Source organism: Gilbertella persicaria (assembly GCF_025201335.1).
Source record: "Gilbertella persicaria strain CBS 190.32 chromosome Unknown B0P05scaffold_2, whole genome shotgun sequence".
NCBI classification, from domain to species: Eukaryota; Fungi; Mucoromycota; class Mucoromycetes; order Mucorales; family Choanephoraceae; genus Gilbertella; species Gilbertella persicaria.
In genome coordinates this window covers 617,191-636,694 of record NW_026251963.1, presented here as the reverse complement: position 1 = coordinate 636,694, position 19,504 = coordinate 617,191, and the positions used below count along the sequence as shown (strand labels likewise).

General features: G+C 37.7%; 7 protein-coding genes across 7 annotated transcripts; 4 read left to right on the top strand and 3 right to left on the bottom strand.

Annotated features, from left to right (window-relative positions):
- Window positions 1-113: 113 nt before the first annotated feature.
- B0P05DRAFT_523150 (NPL4 family-domain-containing protein) lies at window positions 114-2,508 on the bottom strand. Its single transcript, XM_051576061.1, has 8 exons — window positions 2,479-2,508; window positions 2,235-2,437; window positions 2,027-2,191; window positions 1,932-1,980; window positions 1,654-1,890; window positions 905-1,609; window positions 542-857; window positions 114-491 (listed from the first exon to the last, which is right to left on the bottom strand). The coding sequence occupies exons 1-8, from the start codon at window positions 2,479-2,481 to the stop codon at window positions 352-354; spliced, it is 1,818 nt and encodes a 605-aa protein (XP_051439488.1). The 5' UTR covers window positions 2,482-2,508; the 3' UTR covers window positions 114-351.
- A 1,667-nt stretch (window positions 2,509-4,175) lies between these two features.
- Window positions 4,176-4,619, bottom strand: B0P05DRAFT_461283 (uncharacterized protein; the record flags this gene model as incomplete). Its single annotated transcript, XM_051574068.1, has 1 exon — window positions 4,176-4,619. A coding segment is annotated over one exon (444 nt), but the record flags the coding sequence as incomplete, so codon positions are not given.
- A 2,542-nt stretch (window positions 4,620-7,161) lies between these two features.
- B0P05DRAFT_576879 (phosphatidate cytidylyltransferase) lies at window positions 7,162-8,520 on the top strand (the record flags this gene model as incomplete). The annotated part of the gene is made up of 5 exons (XM_051581739.1): window positions 7,162-7,313; window positions 7,359-7,498; window positions 7,542-7,999; window positions 8,053-8,292; window positions 8,344-8,520. The coding sequence occupies 5 exons, from the start codon at window positions 7,162-7,164 to the stop codon at window positions 8,518-8,520; spliced, it is 1,167 nt and encodes a 388-aa protein (XP_051439486.1).
- Window positions 8,521-8,562: 42 nt separating this feature from the next.
- B0P05DRAFT_523140 (SPT2 chromatin protein-domain-containing protein) lies at window positions 8,563-10,182 on the bottom strand. Its single transcript, XM_051576060.1, has 5 exons — window positions 10,040-10,182; window positions 9,629-9,997; window positions 8,864-9,579; window positions 8,737-8,814; window positions 8,563-8,687 (listed from the first exon to the last, which is right to left on the bottom strand). The coding sequence occupies exons 1-5, from the start codon at window positions 10,052-10,054 to the stop codon at window positions 8,609-8,611; spliced, it is 1,257 nt and encodes a 418-aa protein (XP_051439485.1). The 5' UTR covers window positions 10,055-10,182; the 3' UTR covers window positions 8,563-8,608.
- A 933-nt stretch (window positions 10,183-11,115) lies between these two features.
- On the top strand, window positions 11,116-14,383 carry B0P05DRAFT_523137 (armadillo-type protein; the record flags this gene model as incomplete). Its single annotated transcript, XM_051576059.1, has 1 exon — window positions 11,116-14,383. Exon 1 carries the CDS (start codon window positions 11,217-11,219, stop codon window positions 14,379-14,381), a length of 3,165 nt encoding a protein of 1,054 aa, XP_051439484.1. The 5' UTR covers window positions 11,116-11,216.
- Window positions 14,384-14,655: 272 nt separating this feature from the next.
- B0P05DRAFT_613715 (uncharacterized protein) lies at window positions 14,656-16,443 on the top strand (the record flags this gene model as incomplete). Its single annotated transcript, XM_051583402.1, has 7 exons — window positions 14,656-14,805; window positions 14,847-14,951; window positions 15,001-15,055; window positions 15,101-15,240; window positions 15,285-15,376; window positions 15,424-15,601; window positions 15,651-16,443. 7 exons carry the CDS (start codon window positions 14,656-14,658, stop codon window positions 15,969-15,971), a joined length of 1,041 nt encoding a protein of 346 aa, XP_051439483.1. The 3' UTR covers window positions 15,972-16,443.
- Window positions 16,444-17,083: 640 nt separating this feature from the next.
- B0P05DRAFT_460925 (uncharacterized protein) lies at window positions 17,084-19,484 on the top strand (the record flags this gene model as incomplete). The annotated part of the gene is given in 6 exon segments (XM_051574044.1): window positions 17,084-17,623; window positions 17,680-17,784; window positions 17,950-18,057; window positions 18,113-18,607; window positions 18,652-18,895; window positions 18,913-19,484. The coding sequence occupies 6 exon segments, from the start codon at window positions 17,084-17,086 to the stop codon at window positions 19,482-19,484; spliced, it is 2,064 nt and encodes a 687-aa protein (XP_051439482.1).
- Window positions 19,485-19,504: the final 20 nt, after the last annotated feature.

Below are 19,504 nucleotides of genomic sequence, written 5' to 3'. Positions count from 1 at the left end.
TTTTTGTCTCCTTTTATGGGCTGATGCGGTACGAGCACAAGTTAAAAATACAATGTGTATCTTCAGAAAAACAAAATGTATATTTATGGAGAAAATTAGTTTTTTTTGTTAATGTAACGAATAAGGGCTTAAGCCACACGTTTTATTTTATTTATTTTATTCAATTGAGCCATTTTTGAATGCAGTTATTTCTTTGTCTTGGTCAAATGAAGTACATAAACATAAGCCGAGAATCAAATTGGAACACCATTTTGGTTTTCACAAGTATTCTCTTAATTATATTTTTTGACAAGAGCGTAAACAGTCAAGTAGTACACAAATAACTAACGTGCCAATAAATGCATACTTTATTTATCCAGAAAGTGGAAGACCACACATTTCACAGTTTTCATTTCCTGGAGGATTAGCAAACGTACAATGCCTACAGCTGATAGGTGCAGTGTTTGTGCCTGACACATGAGAAGAGGGTCCAGAAGCGCTTGCGTTTCCTCCTATCAAGACAGTCAGTATAAAATGAGTAAATAAATGTTATTTTGTTTACCTGCTTCTTTCAAGACCATTTGTAAGGTGTTCCAGCCATTCAACTGGTTTAATTGTTCAATGTCACCTTCAGGTTGAGTCACTAACTGACATAGTTGTTTAAATTCTTCAGAAGTCAATGTATCTGTCGATTGAATAAAGCACAAGACATGGAAATCTGCCAACATGGTCTTTAATTGTTGAGGTGTTTGAGCTGATTGAATAATCTTTGAAAGTGCTCCTATATCTTGATGCACCAAACCTTCTCTGTTCTCTACAGGGAAACGAGAGTCTGGATTGAATAAAGGTGAAGGATTTTGAGGGAAACCATGGGTAACCTTGATTCATTAATGTTTAAGCATTCTCTATCTAAAGTATAACTTACATTCACTAAAAGGTATTCGACAGGAAAAGTAGGCTTTGCAGATTGTTTGACCAGCACATTGTATTCATTCTTAAACTTGTAAAATACTTCAGGCACATAGCGTTCATGAGGAATACTTTCCTTGACACGCATGACAGATGGTTTTCTACTGGCTTCTACAATGCCTGCTTCATTCAAGGCAGTCAATGTGTCAGACACTTGGTAGGCAGTAACATCAATATTGCCTTCAACATCGCCCGAGACAACGCAGGTCACAAATTTGGATCCAAAGTTACCACTGACTGAATGCTTACATACATTTGGATGACGGCGTTGCATTTCAGCAGCAAAGATACATTCAAGTGAAGACAAGAAATACGAATTCACATGTCGCTTTGGCACGACACTACCACTGCCTGTACCATCATCCATCAAATCTGAGAAAATCATGCCTACTTTGACTAATCCACATGCCTCTGCTACTGCATTGATTCTGGCTTCTTCTGCCCATGGATCGGCTAATTGAATACCGTCTGAATGGTCTTGTTGAGGAGGCTCATAGATGGCTTCAACCACAGCTTTGATACCCAAAGGCACTTCAAGGTAAGGCTCATAGCGACCATACAAGTAACCAAATCGCTGTGAACCTGATAAACGCCAATAGTTCAAAAAGGATTCAATCAAAGAAGCAGCAGAGAACTCGACATGATCTACCATGCGATATGCCTAATAGAGCATAAGTATCATTTATGACTTAAATCAGTGCTTACTTGACTCTGAAGTGTGATAGCACTAGGTTGACATTTAGTACAGATACCTTCTGGCCAAGGAGCATGGCCGCCAGAACAAGGTATTTTAACTCTGAAATCTTGTTCTTCTAAAGGAGGCAAGTTATTGCTAGGAGCAGCTGAATTTTTGGAGTGTTGTGCTGCTGTATGTTGTCGTAAATAAGCATGAAATGACATATGTTTGATCTTGTTTTCTTCCAAATAAGTAGCATCATAAGGCTATGCAAATGAGTGATATACTGAGAAACTTGTTTACTTACCTCTAATGGCATACAGTAGTCACACATAGCATTGTTTCCATGACGACAACTATGTTAAAGACATAAGTAGGATGAACATACAAACAATAACTTACAATTTAGGGTCCTTTTTACGATCAATCAAACCTCTTTGCTTTTCCAAGTAATCATCCACTGCATCTTGCTTCACTCCATGCTGAGCTGCTTTTTGTTGTTGCTGTTGCTGCTGCTGCTGTTGTTCTTGAGCATCAACAAAAGACACGTAAACAATATCACCATGTCTATCCAAATAAGTAGATGTCAATATGAATATGCTTGTCTTACCTTAAACCAGCAGATTCAATGGCCTTGTCTGCTAACTGCAAGATACTGGCTGCATTGGCTGGATTGGGTTCTTTACCCATAGCAATAGTAGAGGGATCTTGTATCTTGAGTAACTCTGCAACCTTGAAAGCCAAGGAACCAAATGTTTCTCCAGCATCAACCTGGACTCTATTCATACCTTCTTTTGAACGAATGCGAAGCAACTATCATAATAAGTGCATGTCTACATCACATTCTTGCTTACCATGTTTATCTGTTTAAAGCTCTATGATATGCAAACAGGTAAAAAAAAAAAGAAATCAACTGCGTTTACGTAAATATGTACTTTTAATTCAATGTCCGGAGTAATATGTCCGGAGTAACTTTAAACTTGTAAAAGCGCTATTTTCGCTATAAAGTGTAAAATAATGATATAAAACCAATTCTTTTTTTTTTTATTTTATAGCATTAATAGCAAGATGATACTAAAAAAAGAATAGAAAGAGCTTTGTCAAAATTAAAATTAGCAAGAGAGCAATCGGAAGGTTTGGTTGTCTTTTAGTTATCAATATTTCTTGTTTGAGCCCAACAAACTTGCTTTGTAACCATGCTATTGAGCGAACTGTCATAATAGTCTTGACTTGCGCCTCTTAATTCAAAGTAGCTCTAATGATCAAAAAATCCTGATCTATTTCTTTTGAATAGAAGTAACTGTACTCTTTTTTTTTTTGAATCGTTTAGTTTGTTTATTTTTTTTTTAGCTTTTGTCTTTCTTGAATTTATTCAGTTACAATTTACTTCATTGACCAACAATCTACATAACATAACTTTGATTCTCTAAAGCAATGAGATATTGTAAGGCCGTACAAGATTCATTCTATATGGGCGAAGTCTATACCCTGCCACTAAGACTAGCTTCCAATGCAGTACAGCCATTACCGCCTGTTGTTCCCTCTACAAAAAGATCTGCTGCTGATATTCCTCTAGAAGAATTTTTACGTCTCTTCAGAATAGTAGCACGAAGAGGCCTCTACTGAATCGGCTGGACTTATTGCTAAAGAACACTTCGAAGTCTGTACTGTCTATCTTCATTCGTTAATCCGAGATGATTTGAACCAAGAAAATCAAGAATGCTTTTGAGACTAAACTGAACCAATTTCTGCTTTACACCTCTAATTTCATAAGTGAATCTCAAGCCATCATAATGACTACTATGTCTGTTAATTACCAACCAAAATCGTTCATGACGGTTTTGCAAGACAATAAGTAACAGGTATCATGACGCACGTGGCTTTATCTGATCCGTAACACTTGCAACAGGTTGCCGTAAATATACATTATCCGAAATATCAAGCATAAGAATCCATATCGATATACGTTAAAATCGCACATATTCTGTAATTAACAATAGCTTTTGATCCCATTTGACATGCAAAATGTATATACTTAATGTGCCTCTAATCTTCAGTTTAAGCCCTTTTCGAGTATCGAGATTATTGCAAAATCTTGATTTTATAGACTAGCTCTCTTTATCATTCTTTTCGAATAGATTTGTCTAGCCATTGACAAGCATAATAGCACCAGCGGCAGATTGACAACCTGCTGCATCATTTCTGCCTTCTAATTCCCTTTTTTTTTGGGGTTCTTATTTTTAAACATATATAAAACAATATATTTACGCAAAAATAAAGCAAGTTTTGAAATTGAAAAGATCGTCATTTTGCCCTTATGATACTCAGTAAAAGTTTATATTTTTATTTGTATGGCTGTGAAGACTGGGCCCTATGAGGCAAATGTCTTACCATCAGTTCAAAGAAAGAAAGGAGCAAAAAAAAAAAAAAAAAAAAAAAAAAAAAAAAAAAAAAACTATAAGGTTATGAAAACTGTAGAAAAAATGGTAGGAAGCATAAACAATGATGTATAGAAATATTTTCTTCACTTGTGAATGCCTTGTCAGGGAAATTATTGTTTTATGCGAAAGGTCCCATCAGTGAAAGCTGATTGAACCTTACATGCAGTGAGCCAGCCTCGAAAAACAAAATCAAAGGCCATTGGTCGGCGAGCATGCTCTCGCATATATTCTAAAGCACAGGTCAGTCGTTGTTGGTGGATCTCCTTCAATTTTGTTGCACGTTCTTCGTCATTTGTCAAAGTTTCGAGGAGCTTGCGATCACGAAGGTGTTGAGGATCTAATGGATTGAAATTGTGGAGAGGTGCAATCTCCCATTTGCCTAAAAGTCTATTGAATTCATCAGAATACCCGATATGGATGAGAACCGCAACAATTCCTAGTGTTGGGTAATGAATGTCCAAAATGCGGCTAGAAGCAGCGCCCAATTTGTGGAGCTTGTTACGCATTTTTGAAAGTCGATCTCTATATTTATTTGGAAGGTAGACATACTTAAATATAGGAGCATAGTTACCATTTTCATCGGAAAATGAGGGCGGATCATATTCAACAGGTGCTGTAAATACTTTAGCGGCTGCTTGTCGCTGTTTACCAGTAGTCCTCTTGGGGTTTTTTGGAGGCGGTTTTTATCTTGGACGCGGATTGAGCAGAGAGCTCTTGAGCTTCCTTTGGTGACGGATTTATCTTCTGACCAGATGCGGCTACAGAGACATAGCTTGAGGCTGGTGGGCTCAGCGCCCAATTCAAAGTAGCTGGTACTTTGGAGTTATCGAGAGCTGGGGGGTAGTGAGTATCTCAGTATCTTGTTGTGATTCTAAGGCTTGCTGCAGTTGAGTTTCCAATTGACAAATTTTCATATTGGCGCATGCTAGAGCAGCTTCCAATTGTTCGTTATTACGCATAATTTGTTCCAATTGGGAAGAGTGTCCCTCCTGCCCGTCAATTTGTATAGAGAATTTCATATGCTGATCGAATTGGGCAAAGTGTTTATCATTCTGTTCATTTGAATTAATTTTACTCATTGTAATTGGCCTTGGTTGTTAATGGCAGGCATTGATGCGGCATGATTCAGTTGAAAATTCAGACCTGAGAGAGTTTCGGAATTGAGTCTGAGACACCAGGAGTATCTCGGGTGTTGGTAGCAACTTTAGTCTTTAGTTTAAATGCTTTAATTTCTTGGGCTTGGTTTTATCTTTGTTTAAGAGCATATCAGATTTCGAGTGTTTTTGCGGGAAGTTAGTTGGCTTTTGAGTATCAGTGGTATTCAAGTTATAGGTTTCTTATTTGGGCAATGAGTAATGTCACTTGTGTTAGGGATCGCAGGCAAAAACTCGGAAGTTCTGACTTTAGGCTGCTCCAACTTAGGCAGTGTGTTACGATGAGTGTTGTTGCTGCTAGTGTTGAATGTGCTAATGTTACTGTTCTGTGTGGTTTTGTCGTTTGTTGATGTTTAAATTCAGAAAAAGTAATAAAAAAACCCTCCCCTTACGATGCTCTTTACAAATCTTCACTTTTCACTTTTTTGCGATTTGTGAGCGATAGAGACGTTGTAGACATGACATGCCTTAGTATGAATTGCTCCTTTAGGTCTATAAAACACACTCAAAGTGTTATATTTGCAAAGGTACCATAAAAGTGTACGCTAAAGTTCAGAAACGTAAAACACGTTTTTGAAGAATAGCTCACTGTTTCGATACTGAACATGCTGTATTATTTACATCATTCAATACTCTACACTTATATATACCAGCTTTATTAATACACTTTTTTGATAGCTCTTTGTTTTTGGGTAGTTTTGGTCCATCATTTCTTTTAAATGCGATTTTTATTTATTTATTAAAATCATCGTATAGATGAAAACTAGTGTATGTGAAGCAAAGTGGTTAGCCATATGAAATATCTTCAAGACAATGCTTTTGTGGAAGCATTCAGTACGATTATATGAGTCTTATAATTCCAAAGAAAATAGTCATCATCTGGACTACCCCTTAATATGTCCTAAAAGGATATATCAAGTGCTTCGTTCGTCGCTCCTGAGAGTCAGTACTCTTTATATCTTGTCTTGCTCAATGCTACAGATGGCAATATCAATACCACAAGTAAAGGACACCATTCCACAATGTCTTCAATTACTTGGTACTTGACACAATTTTTGATACCTAAGTGATACAGTCTTTCAAAAGAGATTATAGCAAAATCTGGAGCACCACCAAGAGTGACCAGACCATCGTACTAAAAAATTCTTTTGACGAAAGAAAGGTGAATGTGATTTTATCATTTTTTTGGATTCTGATTTTTGGTACAAGAATACAGATTAAAACTCAGGCAATTTCTTTGCAACCACTATCTACGCTAAGCTTTAAAGCATGACGTTTTTGAAATTTGTTGACGGAAGATCTATAAAGAGAGACTTTTGTAATTTGGATTTGGTATTAAGTGTTTTACAGGAAGGCATACTTTCTTATTGACTGCCAAAAAGATCCCCTTTTTTTGCTTTTTTTTTCAAAAAAAAAAGCAGTAAAACTAATCTTTTTTATGAAAAACTTGCCTGGTATCATAAGGCATAGTAGATCTAAAGTTGCTTTCGTACCTTAATGCTAAGATCAATGCTATCTTCGTTCGTCGAAGCATGAACGATTAATTGACTATTGGAGGTAGTAACCAGCTTTCAGTAACGAAACGCAGCTAGGTTTACTCTTTATACCGTCTAGGTAGGTGACTCTAATGTGTCTATACTTCATCATAAACACCTTTTGTTCATGTGACTCGAGATTATCTTTGCTCTCATAACTTTAATGGTAACTGTGACTTTCTTTACATTTCCTTTATCATGATGATTTAAGCATTCTTTTTTTTTCCTCTTTTTCTCTTCGTAAAATGTCACCCAAGTTTAAAAAAGTACCAAAACACAGGAAACCATCTATAACAGAAGAAACAGAAAAAGAAAGCATAACAGAGGAGGCAGTGACTTTGCTAGCTGCCGAAGTACCCAGCAAAAAATGGCAAAACTGGTGGATTCGAACAATAACAACACTTATTATGATTGGATCGTTTTTTGCTATACTTGCCTCGGGCTATATTTGGTCGATCGTCATGGTCATGATTATTACTGTAATGGTGTACCGTGAAGTCATTCAGATTGCGTACCATTCTGCAAAAGGAAATCTGCGCTGGTTTAAAACGATGAGTTGGTAAAGTATACAGCAAAGATCCCATCCCGTCTAACAAATGTGTAGGTATTATTTGATCACGACCGAGTACTTTTTATACGGTGAATCTATCATTCATTACTTTAAAGAAATCGTCTTAGTGGATGCGTTCTTGGTACCTTTTGCAACTCATCATCGATTTATTAGCTTTATTTTATATGTCATTGGTAAATCATATTTTACGAAGAGTAGTGACTCATATACATTTAGGCTTTGTATTCTTTGTCATGAACTTGAAAAAAGGTCAATATCGAGCTCAGATGTCACAGTTTGGCTGGACACACATGGCTATCTTCTTGATTGTTTTCCAAGCACACTTTATCGTGGATAACATTCTTGAAGGACTGATATGGTTTGTTTTGCCTGCAGCTTTGGTCGTTTGTAATGATATATTTGCCTATGTCTGTGGCTTTTTCTTGGGAAAAACGCCATTGATTCAATTGAGTCCCAAAAAGACAGTAGAAGGATTTGTAGGAGGCTGGATATTTACTCTTATTTTTGGCTTCTTGATAGCTACTGTGCTGATGCAATTCGATTACATGATTTGTCCTGTGCAGGATCTAGGCGCTTCTGCATGGTCTAATGTCTCTTGTGAGCCAAAAAATCCCGTATTTATTGCTACGCCTTGGGAACTTCCCTCTTTGTTCCGTTACATGCTAAAATATACGGTAAGATTGTGTTTTTTTTTTCTGGGAGGAGAATTATTTATGCAGTGTATTAGATCATGAAAGATGTAACAGAAGTCTGGATCGCCCCTGTTCAATTGCATGCTATTGTGATGGCTTGTTTTGCTTCGTTAATTGCACCATTCGGTGGATTCTTTGCAAGTGCTGTTAAGCGTGCTTTCAAGATAAAGGACTTTGGACATAGTATTCCTGGCCATGGTGGATTGACAGACCGTATGGATTGTCAGTTCTTGATGGGTTTATTTTCTTACATGTATTATCAAAGTTTTATCAAGGTAATTTACATGAGTCTGACTTGAGCATGGTTTAAATGCTTTTATTTTTAGATGCACAAGGTCTCTGTTGGTACCATTTTAGCTTTAGCAATCAATAGTTTGTCTACAAAAGAGCAACTGGAGCTTCTGGAAAGATTACAAACATATTTAGCTAATCAAGACCATTTATCAAATCAAATTGAAACTGTCATTTCCAAGGCACAGCACCTTCTTGCTGGAAATGCATAAAAAAATATTTACTAAAGTAATAAAGCTGCTTTACATAAAGTGGTATCATCAAGAAAATGAAATTAACAGTCTTATTTTATATATACATTTAAGCCTTTTTCTTCTTTTTTAATCTTTCTAATTCTTTTTGTTCTTCGATCAAATCTTCGCGTCTGGCAATACGCTCACTATTATGGTTTTATGAGTGATCTATGTAAAGTGAAACAAGCATATTACCTTCGTTTTTCTTCTCTTAATACATCGCTTGCATTTGCTTCCATATCATCATCAGACCAAACTGGCTCATTTGCATATCTAATAAAGAATATAAGTTATTCATAATAAATTTTTTAAAGGAGTATACCTATTTCTGTCATATCTAAAGATTTTACTGATTTCTTCTGAATAACTGCTTCTACGAGGATTTCTATTGTATCCATAACCTTCGTCCTCATCTTCATCATCCACAATAAACTCTGCAAGTTCTTCGTCCATTTCTTCTTCTTCCTCTCTTGGACGTCGTCTCATTATAGACTTGCGTGCGTTAGAGTCCATAGGTCTACCAGAAAAAGGCATTCGTCTAACAGGCGGTTGCGAAGGCGGTCTTCTATTGTCCATAGGAGGCCGTTTTCCAGCAGTTGCTCTCGGTGGTGGAGAAAGAGGCTTTTTGCGTGATGTTGGTAGTGGAGGACTTCTTTGTGATGGTCTGTTGAGCTTTCTGATTCTGTCTGATTCATCGTCTGAGTGAATGCCTTTACTATGGCGAATTTCACGCTGAACATCGGATATGCTTCGACGATCTCGCTTCTGTAAATTTACTTTTTTAGGTGGTTCTGCAACCATCTGCCGAGCTCGCTCTCGAGCTGATAAATTAAGGTTGGTTTCTGTGTTGATTTTTGTCGATTCAGGTCTTTTGGCACGATGATATAGGCTGGGGGTATGAGGATCGTTATTATTTACTTGACGACTAATGCTGTCACTTTTCTTGGTTACTGAAGGCTTTGAATCAGTTGCTTTCTTGTTGAGTGATTGTTCTTTGGCTTTCTTCATCAAATCATCAAAAGACATGTGAACGGGTTTCTATAAAGGAGAATGGATGAGACAAGGAACTTGAAAATATGAAATAAACCTTTTTTTCAGGTAAAAATGTCGAAACAGATGTCTTTTTAATGCTGAAAGCATTCTTACTGCTATTTGAGCCTAAGGAGCGTGATTTGTTCGCTAATTTTTCATTTTGTAGACGTCGTTTTTCTTGTTCCCTCTCTTGCCTCTTTTGTTCTAAGAGTATTTTTTGTTTCTTTTCCTGAAGTTCACGCTTCTTAGCCAACTGCGCCTGCGCTTCTTCTCGTTCTCTTTGTTCTTTTAGTTCTCGGCGACGTCTTTCCTCGTCCTCACGTCGCTTTTGTCGCGCTCTTTCCATAAGAGAAGCGTCTTGTTGTTTAGCTACTTGAGTAGCTTGTGCCATAAGCTGGTCAAAGTTAAGCATATTAGAGTCGCCCTGACCAGGTTAGTAGAACATAAAGAGTAAAGAAGTACCTACTTTTATTACTCGCATATAATTTTTTCTTGTAAAATATTTTGTTCTCTAGTAATGAGAATAGGAATAGATTTGTTTAAAGGGAAACAAGATGAGTTGGAGAAAGAAAACAATATGCAGAACAAGAGAGAAAAAAATAATTAAAGACTGCGTCACTCAATGAACCAATTATAGCCAATTAATCAGGAAATTACCATTATAAGGCAATAAATGCATACAAACTGTCAAGTAATTATATATGTTAGATTGTCATCCCAGCAAAGTACAGCCTGGTCTCTATGTATCATCATAAAATATGTCTTATGCCTTTGTGGAACTAAGGGAGGGAAAAGCGAAGCATTTGTAAATGTTTTCGACTCAGAGGAACTATCAACCGAAAAAAGAAAGCATGTTATTTTGGTTATCATTTTTCCATGCTAATTTTCCTTACTCAGAGGATCATACATCTTGGTGAAATCAATCAGCAGATATTATTGAAACTACATTTTCTTAAAAGAAAATTCCTAGCCTATTGCTATATGTAATAAAAGAAAAGTGGCCTTATACTCACTTTCGGGATCAATGCAAAAAGAAAAAAAAAGAGAGAGAATAAAGAAATCAAATACTAATTTCTATCGTGTGTGCCTTGATCTTCATTGTTTGACTTCTTATTAAGGAAGTGCTATATGTTTTTGACCTTTTGAACACTACATTATTGGTGAAGTTATACATTCATCTTTGATTGGTTACCACTCTAAAATGTTTAACAAAGAGAAAACCCCAAATTATATTTCTATGACACCATCAATAAACCAAGCGATCTTTGTTTATTTTATAGTTCTTTTTAAGTACTAATTGAATATGTTACATGTTATTTTATGGCTTGCATTCCAATTATGAGTTCATGTGAAAAGGAATACTTTCTGTACGTTTGCTTTATTTATTACTCCACAAGGCAAAATCATTGGTTAGCAGCATTGCAAAGTATATATGTACTATAAAGCTTTTGTCCTGCTGCGAAAAAAATTTTGGCCAATCAAAAACAAATCCATATCTGCAGGATAAAAAAGGAATCGTCAACTAAACACTAATATTTTATCTCTTTTTCTCCTTTTTTTCCCCTCTCTATTTCCTCTTAGTGGGACTCGACCTTTATTTGTTTCGCTCTATCCTCTCTCTTTAGAACAAAATACAGTCAAATATGCCTGCAACCGCTGCTCAAAGCAACTCTAAGAGCGATATTCAATCCAAGAAGATGACTGCTGTTGTCTCTGGCTCTAGCGAAGTTGAGACCAAGAAAGCTAAGGAAATCATCACCAAGCTCTCAGCTGCTTCCGATGCTGATCGCGAGTCTGTCGCCGAAGAACTCGCTGCTTTTGTTAAAGCAAACGGCGTCCTTTCCCTTACTCAATACAACATTGTTGCCACTCTTGCCAAAGAGCTTGGTAACAAGAAGAATGCAGGTGCTCGTCAAGGTGCTATTGCCGCTCTTGTTGCTCTTTCCAACAACTCTCTTGAAGGTCAAGTTGAACCCTATATCTTGCCTCTCTTAACTACTTTGTTGGAATTGCAAGCCGATAAGCAAGCTGTTGTCAAGAATGCTGCTCTTGCTGCAGCTCAGAACATGCTTGTCAAGATTAACCCCAATGCTGTTCCTCTTACTGTTCCTTACATTTTGGAAGGTCTCGGTAACTCCTGCAAGTGGCAGACTAAAATGCTTGCTCTTGAGCTCTTGACTAGCTTAACCAAGTTGCATCCCAAGCAATTCTTTGTTGCTATTCCTGATGTTGTTCCTGTCGTCTCTGACTGTATGTGGGACACTAAGGCCGATGTCAAGAAGCAAGCTACTGAAACTATGGGTGATATTTGTAAGCTCGTTGAAAACAAAGATATTGAACGTTTCATTCCCGCCGTTATTGGTTGTATCAACCATCCCGAAAATGTTCCTGAAACCATTCACTTGCTTGGTGCTACTACTTTTGTTCAAGAAGTTGACTCTTCCACCCTCTCTATCATGGTTCCTCTTTTGGGCCGTGGTTTGAATGAACGTGCTACTCCTATCAAGCGTAAGTCTGCCTTGATCATTGACAACATGTCTAAGCTTGTCGATGATCCCGACGTTGCTGCTCCTTTCTTGCCTGTTCTTTTGCCTGCTCTTGAGCATGTTCAAGATATTGTTGCTGATCCTGAATGTCGTGGTGTTGTTCAAAAGGCTCTTGCCACTCTTCAACGTCTCAAGAACCCTGGTACTGAAGTGTTCACAAAGGTTCAAAAGCAAGCCAAGGTTGAATCTTCTATCAAAGAACTTTTGCCTTCTGACATTGATTCTGGTTTTGAACCTATCACCAAGTACATGAACGACATTGCTCTAAGTCTTTGTGTTGGCAAGAACTTCTTTAAAGATGTCTGGATTGCCGCTCTTTCTCCTTATGCTAAGGCTTTCTATGTCGATGCTGATGCTCAAAGTTTGGCCTTTTCTGCTTTGAACAAGTGTGAAGAAGCTGTGACTCCCAAGGATCTTGAAGAAGAAGAAGACGAAGGCGAAGACCTTTGTAATTGTGAGTTCTCTCTTGCTTATGGTGCAAAGATCTTGTTGAACAGAACTGCTCTCCGTCTTAAGCGTGGTCGTCGTTACGGTCTCTGTGGTGCCAACGGCTGTGGTAAATCTACTCTCATGCGTGCTATTGCCAATGAGCAAGTCGAAGGCTTCCCTCCTCGTTCTGAACTCAAGACTGTTTACGTCGAACACGATATTGATGGCTCTGAAGCCGATACTCCTCTCGTTGACTTCATCCTTGCTTCCGAAGGTGTTGAGACTAAGGACCCTGAACAAGTCCGCAAGATCCTTTTGGAATACGGTTTCTCTGAAGCCATGGTTACCAAGATGGCTATTGGTGAACTTTCTGGTGGTTGGAAGATGAAGCTTGCTCTTGCTCGTGCCATGTTGATGAACGCCGATATCCTCTTGCTTGACGAACCTACCAACCACTTGGATGTCGTTAACGTTGCCTGGTTGGAAAACTACCTCTTGGGTCTCAAGACTGTTACCTCCATCATTGTCTCTCACGATTCTGGTTTCTTGGATCATGTCTGTTCCGATATCATTCACTACGAACCCAACTATAAGCTCAAGCGTTACAAGGGTAACTTGTCTGAATTTGTCAAGAAGGTTCCTCGTGCTGCTTCTTACTACTCTCTCGAAGCCTCTCAAATCTCTTTCAAGTTCCCTGAACCTGGTTTCCTCGAAGGTATCAAGACCAAGGAACGCGCTATCCTCAAAATGAAGAATGTTGACTTCCAATACCCTGGATCAGACCGTAAGCAACTCATTGATATCTCCATGCAATGTTCTCTTGCTTCTCGTGTCGCTGTCATTGGTCCTAACGGTGCTGGTAAGTCTACCTTGATCAAGTTGTTGACTGGTGAAATTGAATCCGAAGTCGGTACCGTCTGGAAGCACCCTAACTTGCGTATTGCCTACGTAGCTCAACACGCTTTCCATCACATCGAAAAGCATTTGGATTCTACCCCCAACGAATACATTCAATGGCGTTACGCTACTGGTGAAGATCGTGAAGAGCTTGATAAGAACGACCGTATGAATGCTGAGTCTAACAAGAAGGTCATGGAGCAAGTCTTTATCATCGATGGTGAAAAGCGCGTTGTTGAAGAACTTGTGGGTCGTCGTAAGCTCAAGCAATCTTACGAGTACGAGGTCTCTTGGGTTGGCCGTTCCTCTGTTGACAACACTTGGATCTCTCGTCAAAAGCTTGAAGACATGGGTTTCGGTAAGAAGATTGCTGAAGTCGACTCTGCTGAAGCTGCCAAGATGGGTCTCAACCGTCCTTTAACTGCCAAGGAGATTGAGAAGCACTTGGCTGAAGTTGGTCTTGAACCCGAATTTGCCACTCACTCTCGTATCCGTGGTCTTTCCGGTGGTCAAAAGGTCAAGCTTGTTATTGGTGCTGCCATGTGGAACAAGCCTCACATGTTGGTTCTTGACGAACCTACTAACTACTTGGATCGAGAGTCTCTTGGTGCTTTGGCCATGGCTATCAAGGAATTTGGTGGTGGTGTTGTCATTGTTACTCACAACCGTGAATTCACTGAAGCTCTCTGTAATGAAGTCTGGATGGTCGATGCTGGTCGCTTAACTCCTTCCGGCCACAACTGGGTTTCTGGTAACGGTTCTACTGCTATCAAGGAACAAGAACAAGAAGACATGGTTGATGCTCAAGGTAACACCATCAAGGCTGTTGAAAAGAAAAAGAAGTTGACTTCTAAGGAACTTCGTAAGAAGAAGAAGGAGCGTATGGAACGTCGTAAGCGTGGTGAAGAAGTCTACACTACTGACGAAGAATTGTAAACTACTTGATACTCCATTCTTTTTTTTTATTATTATCATTCATAACCTACATACATATATCAAACTTAAAAAATATACATTTATTTTTTGTTAATAAAATAACTTTGAAAACCTATATATCTATGTCTTTCTCTTATGCTGATCATCTTTTAACTCGGCTAATGTATTCGCAGTTTAAAGTGACGTAAAAAGTACAACACAGACGCAGTTTTTTTTTTTCTATAAATAAGATGTTTACTTTTGATTTTACATTTATTTTTTCTTTATAAATAAAATGTCTGAAAAGCCTCTTCGCGTTGGTATTGTTGGTACTGGTATTTTTGCCTATCGTCATCATAGAGCCTATAAGGCTATTGGAAACAAGTATAAAATTGTAGCTTGTTCAAATAGATCCAAAGAAAAGGCATTAGCTTTTGCTAAAGAGGTAAGTTGACAAGTAAGGATAAAATGTGTTAAGTCAAAAAGGTTGGCATTCCCGAATCTGCTGTGTACACCAATTCTGCTGATCTTATTAATGATCCAAACGTTGATGTGGTAGACATTCTTTTACCCGTCCAGTTCAATAAAGAGGTATGATGTTGTATGCTCTGGTTCCTGTTTATTCATCTGTATCATCCAGGTTATCGAAGCTGCAGTAGCTGCCAACAAGCATGTCATGTTTGAGAAGCCCATTGGTAAGTTAGGAAAAGTACAGTGTTTTGGATACTCAATTCATATAGCTGCTACTCTTAAGGATGCCCGTGACATTGTATCTATCTCTCAAAAGGCAAAGACAGTTGTTGCTGTCAGTGAGAATTGGTCTTACCATCCAGCAGCTTTCGCAGTAGCCGAGTTTGTTAGAAATGGTGGCATCGGAGAAGTAAATAACCATCGTTACATAAGCCTGTGCTCATTCTTTTTTAGATTGTCAACTTTACTTATGATTCAGCTCGTCCCTATAGCCCAAACTCGCCTTATCACTCAACTAAATGGCGTCAAAACCCTGAGCATCCTGGGTAAGTCCTTCATGCAATGACGAAACATACTAATGTTTATATGACAGCGGCTATTTAAGTGATGGTTGTGTGCACGACATGGCTCATTTGGTTCCTATCCTAGGCAACTTTGATACTGTGGCTGCTTTTGCCACAAAGAGACACAGTATCCATGTGTGTGAAGACACTTTGGCTACAACTATCAAGCTCGAAAGTGGTGCTGTTGGTGTTGCTAACTTTACTTTTGTAAGTAAATCAAAAAATAAGAGCATTATTTGTTCATTTGGGTATATAGTGTTCCGCAGGCCATAAGAAGCAAGACTTGCTTGTACACGGTACAAAGGGTACTGTCAAATTAATCAATGATGATCAAGTCGAATTATTCAATGAAAATGGTGAAGCTGTTGACGCTTCTAATGTTTTGTCCCTTCAATCCAATGCTCCAGGCAATGGCTTTTCTGATGTTGAGGGTGAGATGTCTGCTTTTTATGATGCTGTTCGCTCAGGCAAGAAATTGGGTGTTACCACTGAAGAAGCTTTCCACCACCTCGCTTTTATTGTTGCCTCTCTAGAATCAGTTAAGACTGGTCAAGCTGTCAAAGTTGAACAGATCTAGAATATGTATTTTTTTTAATATAAAATAAAGAATATTGGGTATATGTAAACTAGATCTTCAAAGTGTCTCTTCCTCATCTTCCAACCAAGTGTTGAGATTACCCAACTCTTCTTCTTGATTTTGCTGCGGTAGATGCTGCCACTGCCGATTATCAGCACCGCCTCTAACAAACCATAGCAAGCCTGTATTACGCAACATACTCCTACCAACTTGAAAACGAGTTCAGTATGAGTACTTGTATATGTATTTATTGTCTTACTGCATGTCCCACAGCAAAAGCACCAGCATAATCCTGCCAAGAACACTAATACCATTGCAGAGACAATTATCCAGACTTGCAATAACGTAAGCTCTGCCATAAGAGGGAAGAAGGAGAAGAAGAAAAAATAAAATAATTCAATCGGCGTTCTATGCTTGTTGAACAATAAAACTATGATAACTAAACCTGTTCAATATACAACGTTCGATCTTTATGGCGCCAGGTGTCTTGTGCTTCAAACAAAAGAGCAAATGCTTATGTATGACGTACATTGTACAAGGTGCAAAGATGCGTATCTACTATCATTCACTATCGAAATTGCTATATGTTCTGTAATAACCACAAAGTAAATATAGGTATGAATTATACACCTTGTTTTCTGCTTTGTTCAATCAAATATTCTTTCTGTTATGCTCAATTTCATACAAGGCAAAAAAAAAAAAAAAAAAAAAAAAAAAAGGTCGCACATAAAGTGGAACTTGCTGAAAATGTCTTGTAGCAACAGGCTGCTAAAAAAGGTCATGCTGGTGCCTAATTTATACATACAAAGAAATAGAAAAACATTCAAATGGATCAACTTTGAGACAACATAATTTTAGCTTTTTCTCTTTCTTTTCTTTTCTTTTTTGCAAGTTGTTGGTATTTATATGAAGATTGTAACTGAATGTTATTAGAATGGTAAGTTATTTCTCCGAGAAAGAAAGCCTAGATTTCATTCATTCATTTATGTGTCAAATAATACGACTTATTCTTCATTTTTCTTTTTCTTTTTCTTATATCAGTTTTTTTCTTAACTCTTTATTTATAAATTCATAGGCTAGACGTCCTCTTTTGATTTATAAATATAGCAGTTATGGGTAATAAAACAAACAACAGACAGCTCAATTCCTATGACTTTTCTAGAACACACGTTCAAATGGGCGGTATTCATAAGAAAGTCCATGAAGCAAAAGCTTCACGTGTGGGAAGAAAGGCAAAAGAAATACTTAAAAGGAATTTGGGCTTTTTTTTAAAAAAGGGCATTAGCACCCAACAGCTATTGAACTACTATGCAACTAACAAGTACAATTCACTTTCCAACATCAATAGTCAGAACACCAAGCTTCCTTCCAATGAACAAGAAGATCAACAGAGCCATCAAGCACTTATTCATGCTTTGGCACAAAAATATGCCTTACATGCTTCTCCTTCCTGGCAATATGTTGCTTCAACTATTGGAGAGCCTAAGCTTCCACCCGTAGATGCTTTGCCCCGTACCTGGAAAGAAAGCCTGAAGCCAGAACATCAACATCTGTATGGATTTACTCTGAAGCAAGCTAAATATCAAGAACTGATTTATGAAATTATTTTGACTGAACAGTCTTATGTAGATGATTTAATTTTGGTGTACAAAGTAAGCACACTTTATTTTTTAAAGGCATGTATGTATTAAATGTTCCGAATAAATAGATATTCATTAAAGAAGCACTTTGCTGGGATGGTTTGTCTTCATCCGTAAGACATTTATTTGAAAATATTTTTCAAATCATACGATTACATTTGCAATTACTCAAGGTAAGAACTTTTTATTAGTATTATTCGTGCCTTATTTGTTTGGCAGGAATTAAGAAGCCGGCAAGTAGCAGAATATCCTGTTGTCAATTCAATCACAGATATCTATAGATCATTTGTAAGTGAATGACACTAAAAAGAGTACAAATTGATCGAAAGAAACTACAGATTACTCGGTTTGGAGTTTATGCTTCTTATTTCTCAAATTTTGAAAAGGCAAACAACACAATAGCAGACAGTTTGAAATCATTAGATGAATTTGGATTTTTTGTTGCAGTAAGTGGGTTGCTTTGATAATGTATTGCAAAGTAATGACTTTGGAATTTATTAGCGCCGATCGTTATGGGCCGAATGTCGAAATCTTCCACTTTCTGCTTACTTGCTAAAGCCTATTCAAAGAGTTATGAAATATCCTTTATTCTTCAAGTCATTGCTAGAATGTCTGCCAACAAACGATGGCGATATGCACAATATTCAATGCTTCTTATCAGAGATGGATATTATACTGCGTTACTTTGAAAAACAAAAGAAAGAATCTGAAGACTTTATTAAACTAGAAGATCTAGCGGGAAGAATAACAGGACTGGAAGGATCTACCATTCGTTTAGCAGAGCATGGCAGAAAATTAATTTATGAAGGATACTTAACAATAGTTCCCAATACACAGCAACAAATGACAACACGGTTCGACGATTCTGACATATCATTATCGAGTTCCATTCATCCTCCAACACTCAGCAGACGAAACAGTACGTTCTCTTTAGCATCTAAAAAACAAAAAAGAGCCTATGTATTTTTGTTTAATGATTTGATTGTCTGTACAAGGGTAAGGAGAAGAAAACACGTACTTGTATTCATACAAAGCTACAGGAAAGAACCAAAAGAAAGACAAGTCAAACAGAGAACAGAATGATGGCACCTCCTCCTAAAAAAGATTCGTTTTATGGTCCTTCTCCAGATACACTTTTCAAAATTACTCATACACCAGGCAAACTGACATTAGTCGACAAAAATGTGGTCCGAGAAGCATGTCCAAACAGTGAGAAACTATCAAGGCGAGGTTCAGCATTGTTCCAATCTTTGCGTAGATATGGTTCTCGCTCTAATGAAGACAGTCTACTATCCCCACAGGCGATTTTCCTGCATCGTCTTATAGTGCTCCATTTTACAAAGACGCACAGCAAATGCAGGTCCAACAAGTGACATACGAGAAACATCCTCTTCAATTTATCTGCTCTGTTGCAACTCGAAATTTGACAAATATTCATTTTGAAGCAGAAACTCCAGAAGAGAAAGAGATATGGTGCCATTATCTTGAGAGTGTTTTGGAAGAACACGTTCAGAGAAATACCCAACAACAGCAACAGAAAGAGGAACCTTTCTCAGTTGAATACAGTCAAACCAGCTCGCAAAGAGCATCGCTAAGTCCTACAAATTCACATTACTCATTTGAGAGTGTCTCTTCCATTGATTCCATGGTCTTTTCGGCTGCTTGGACAGGCTATTGCGATGTTGAAAAAATGGAATTGGATGATGATCTTGATCCTCAGAAATTAGATACTACCATAGATAAAAATCAAGCACTTATAGATACGCTCTTGTGTGAATTTGACGATAGTGTTTGGTCTATTGGTACTCCCGCAGGATTGTCGCCTCATCAGTTACGAAAAACTTTTTCTGACATAGGCTCTAGCTTTCAATAATACCCTTTCAAGCATATGCA

Bases quoted from the DNA above. Each gene is read 5' to 3' on its own strand.
- B0P05DRAFT_523150 (XM_051576061.1), bottom strand. The intron at 858-904 runs GTAAGTTATACT...TAATGAATCAAG, and splicing joins TCGAATACCTTTTAGTGAAT to GTTACCCATGGTTTCCCTCA. The intron at 492-541 runs GTAAACAAAATA...CTGTCTTGATAG, and splicing joins AATGGTCTTGAAAGAAGCAG to GAGGAAACGCAAGCGCTTCT.
- B0P05DRAFT_523140 (XM_051576060.1), bottom strand. The intron at 9,580-9,628 runs GTTTATTTCATA...TCTCCTTTATAG, and splicing joins CATTTTTACCTGAAAAAAAG to AAACCCGTTCACATGTCTTT. The intron at 8,688-8,736 runs GTAATATGCTTG...AAACCATAATAG, and splicing joins TTAAGAGAAGAAAAACGAAG to TGAGCGTATTGCCAGACGCG.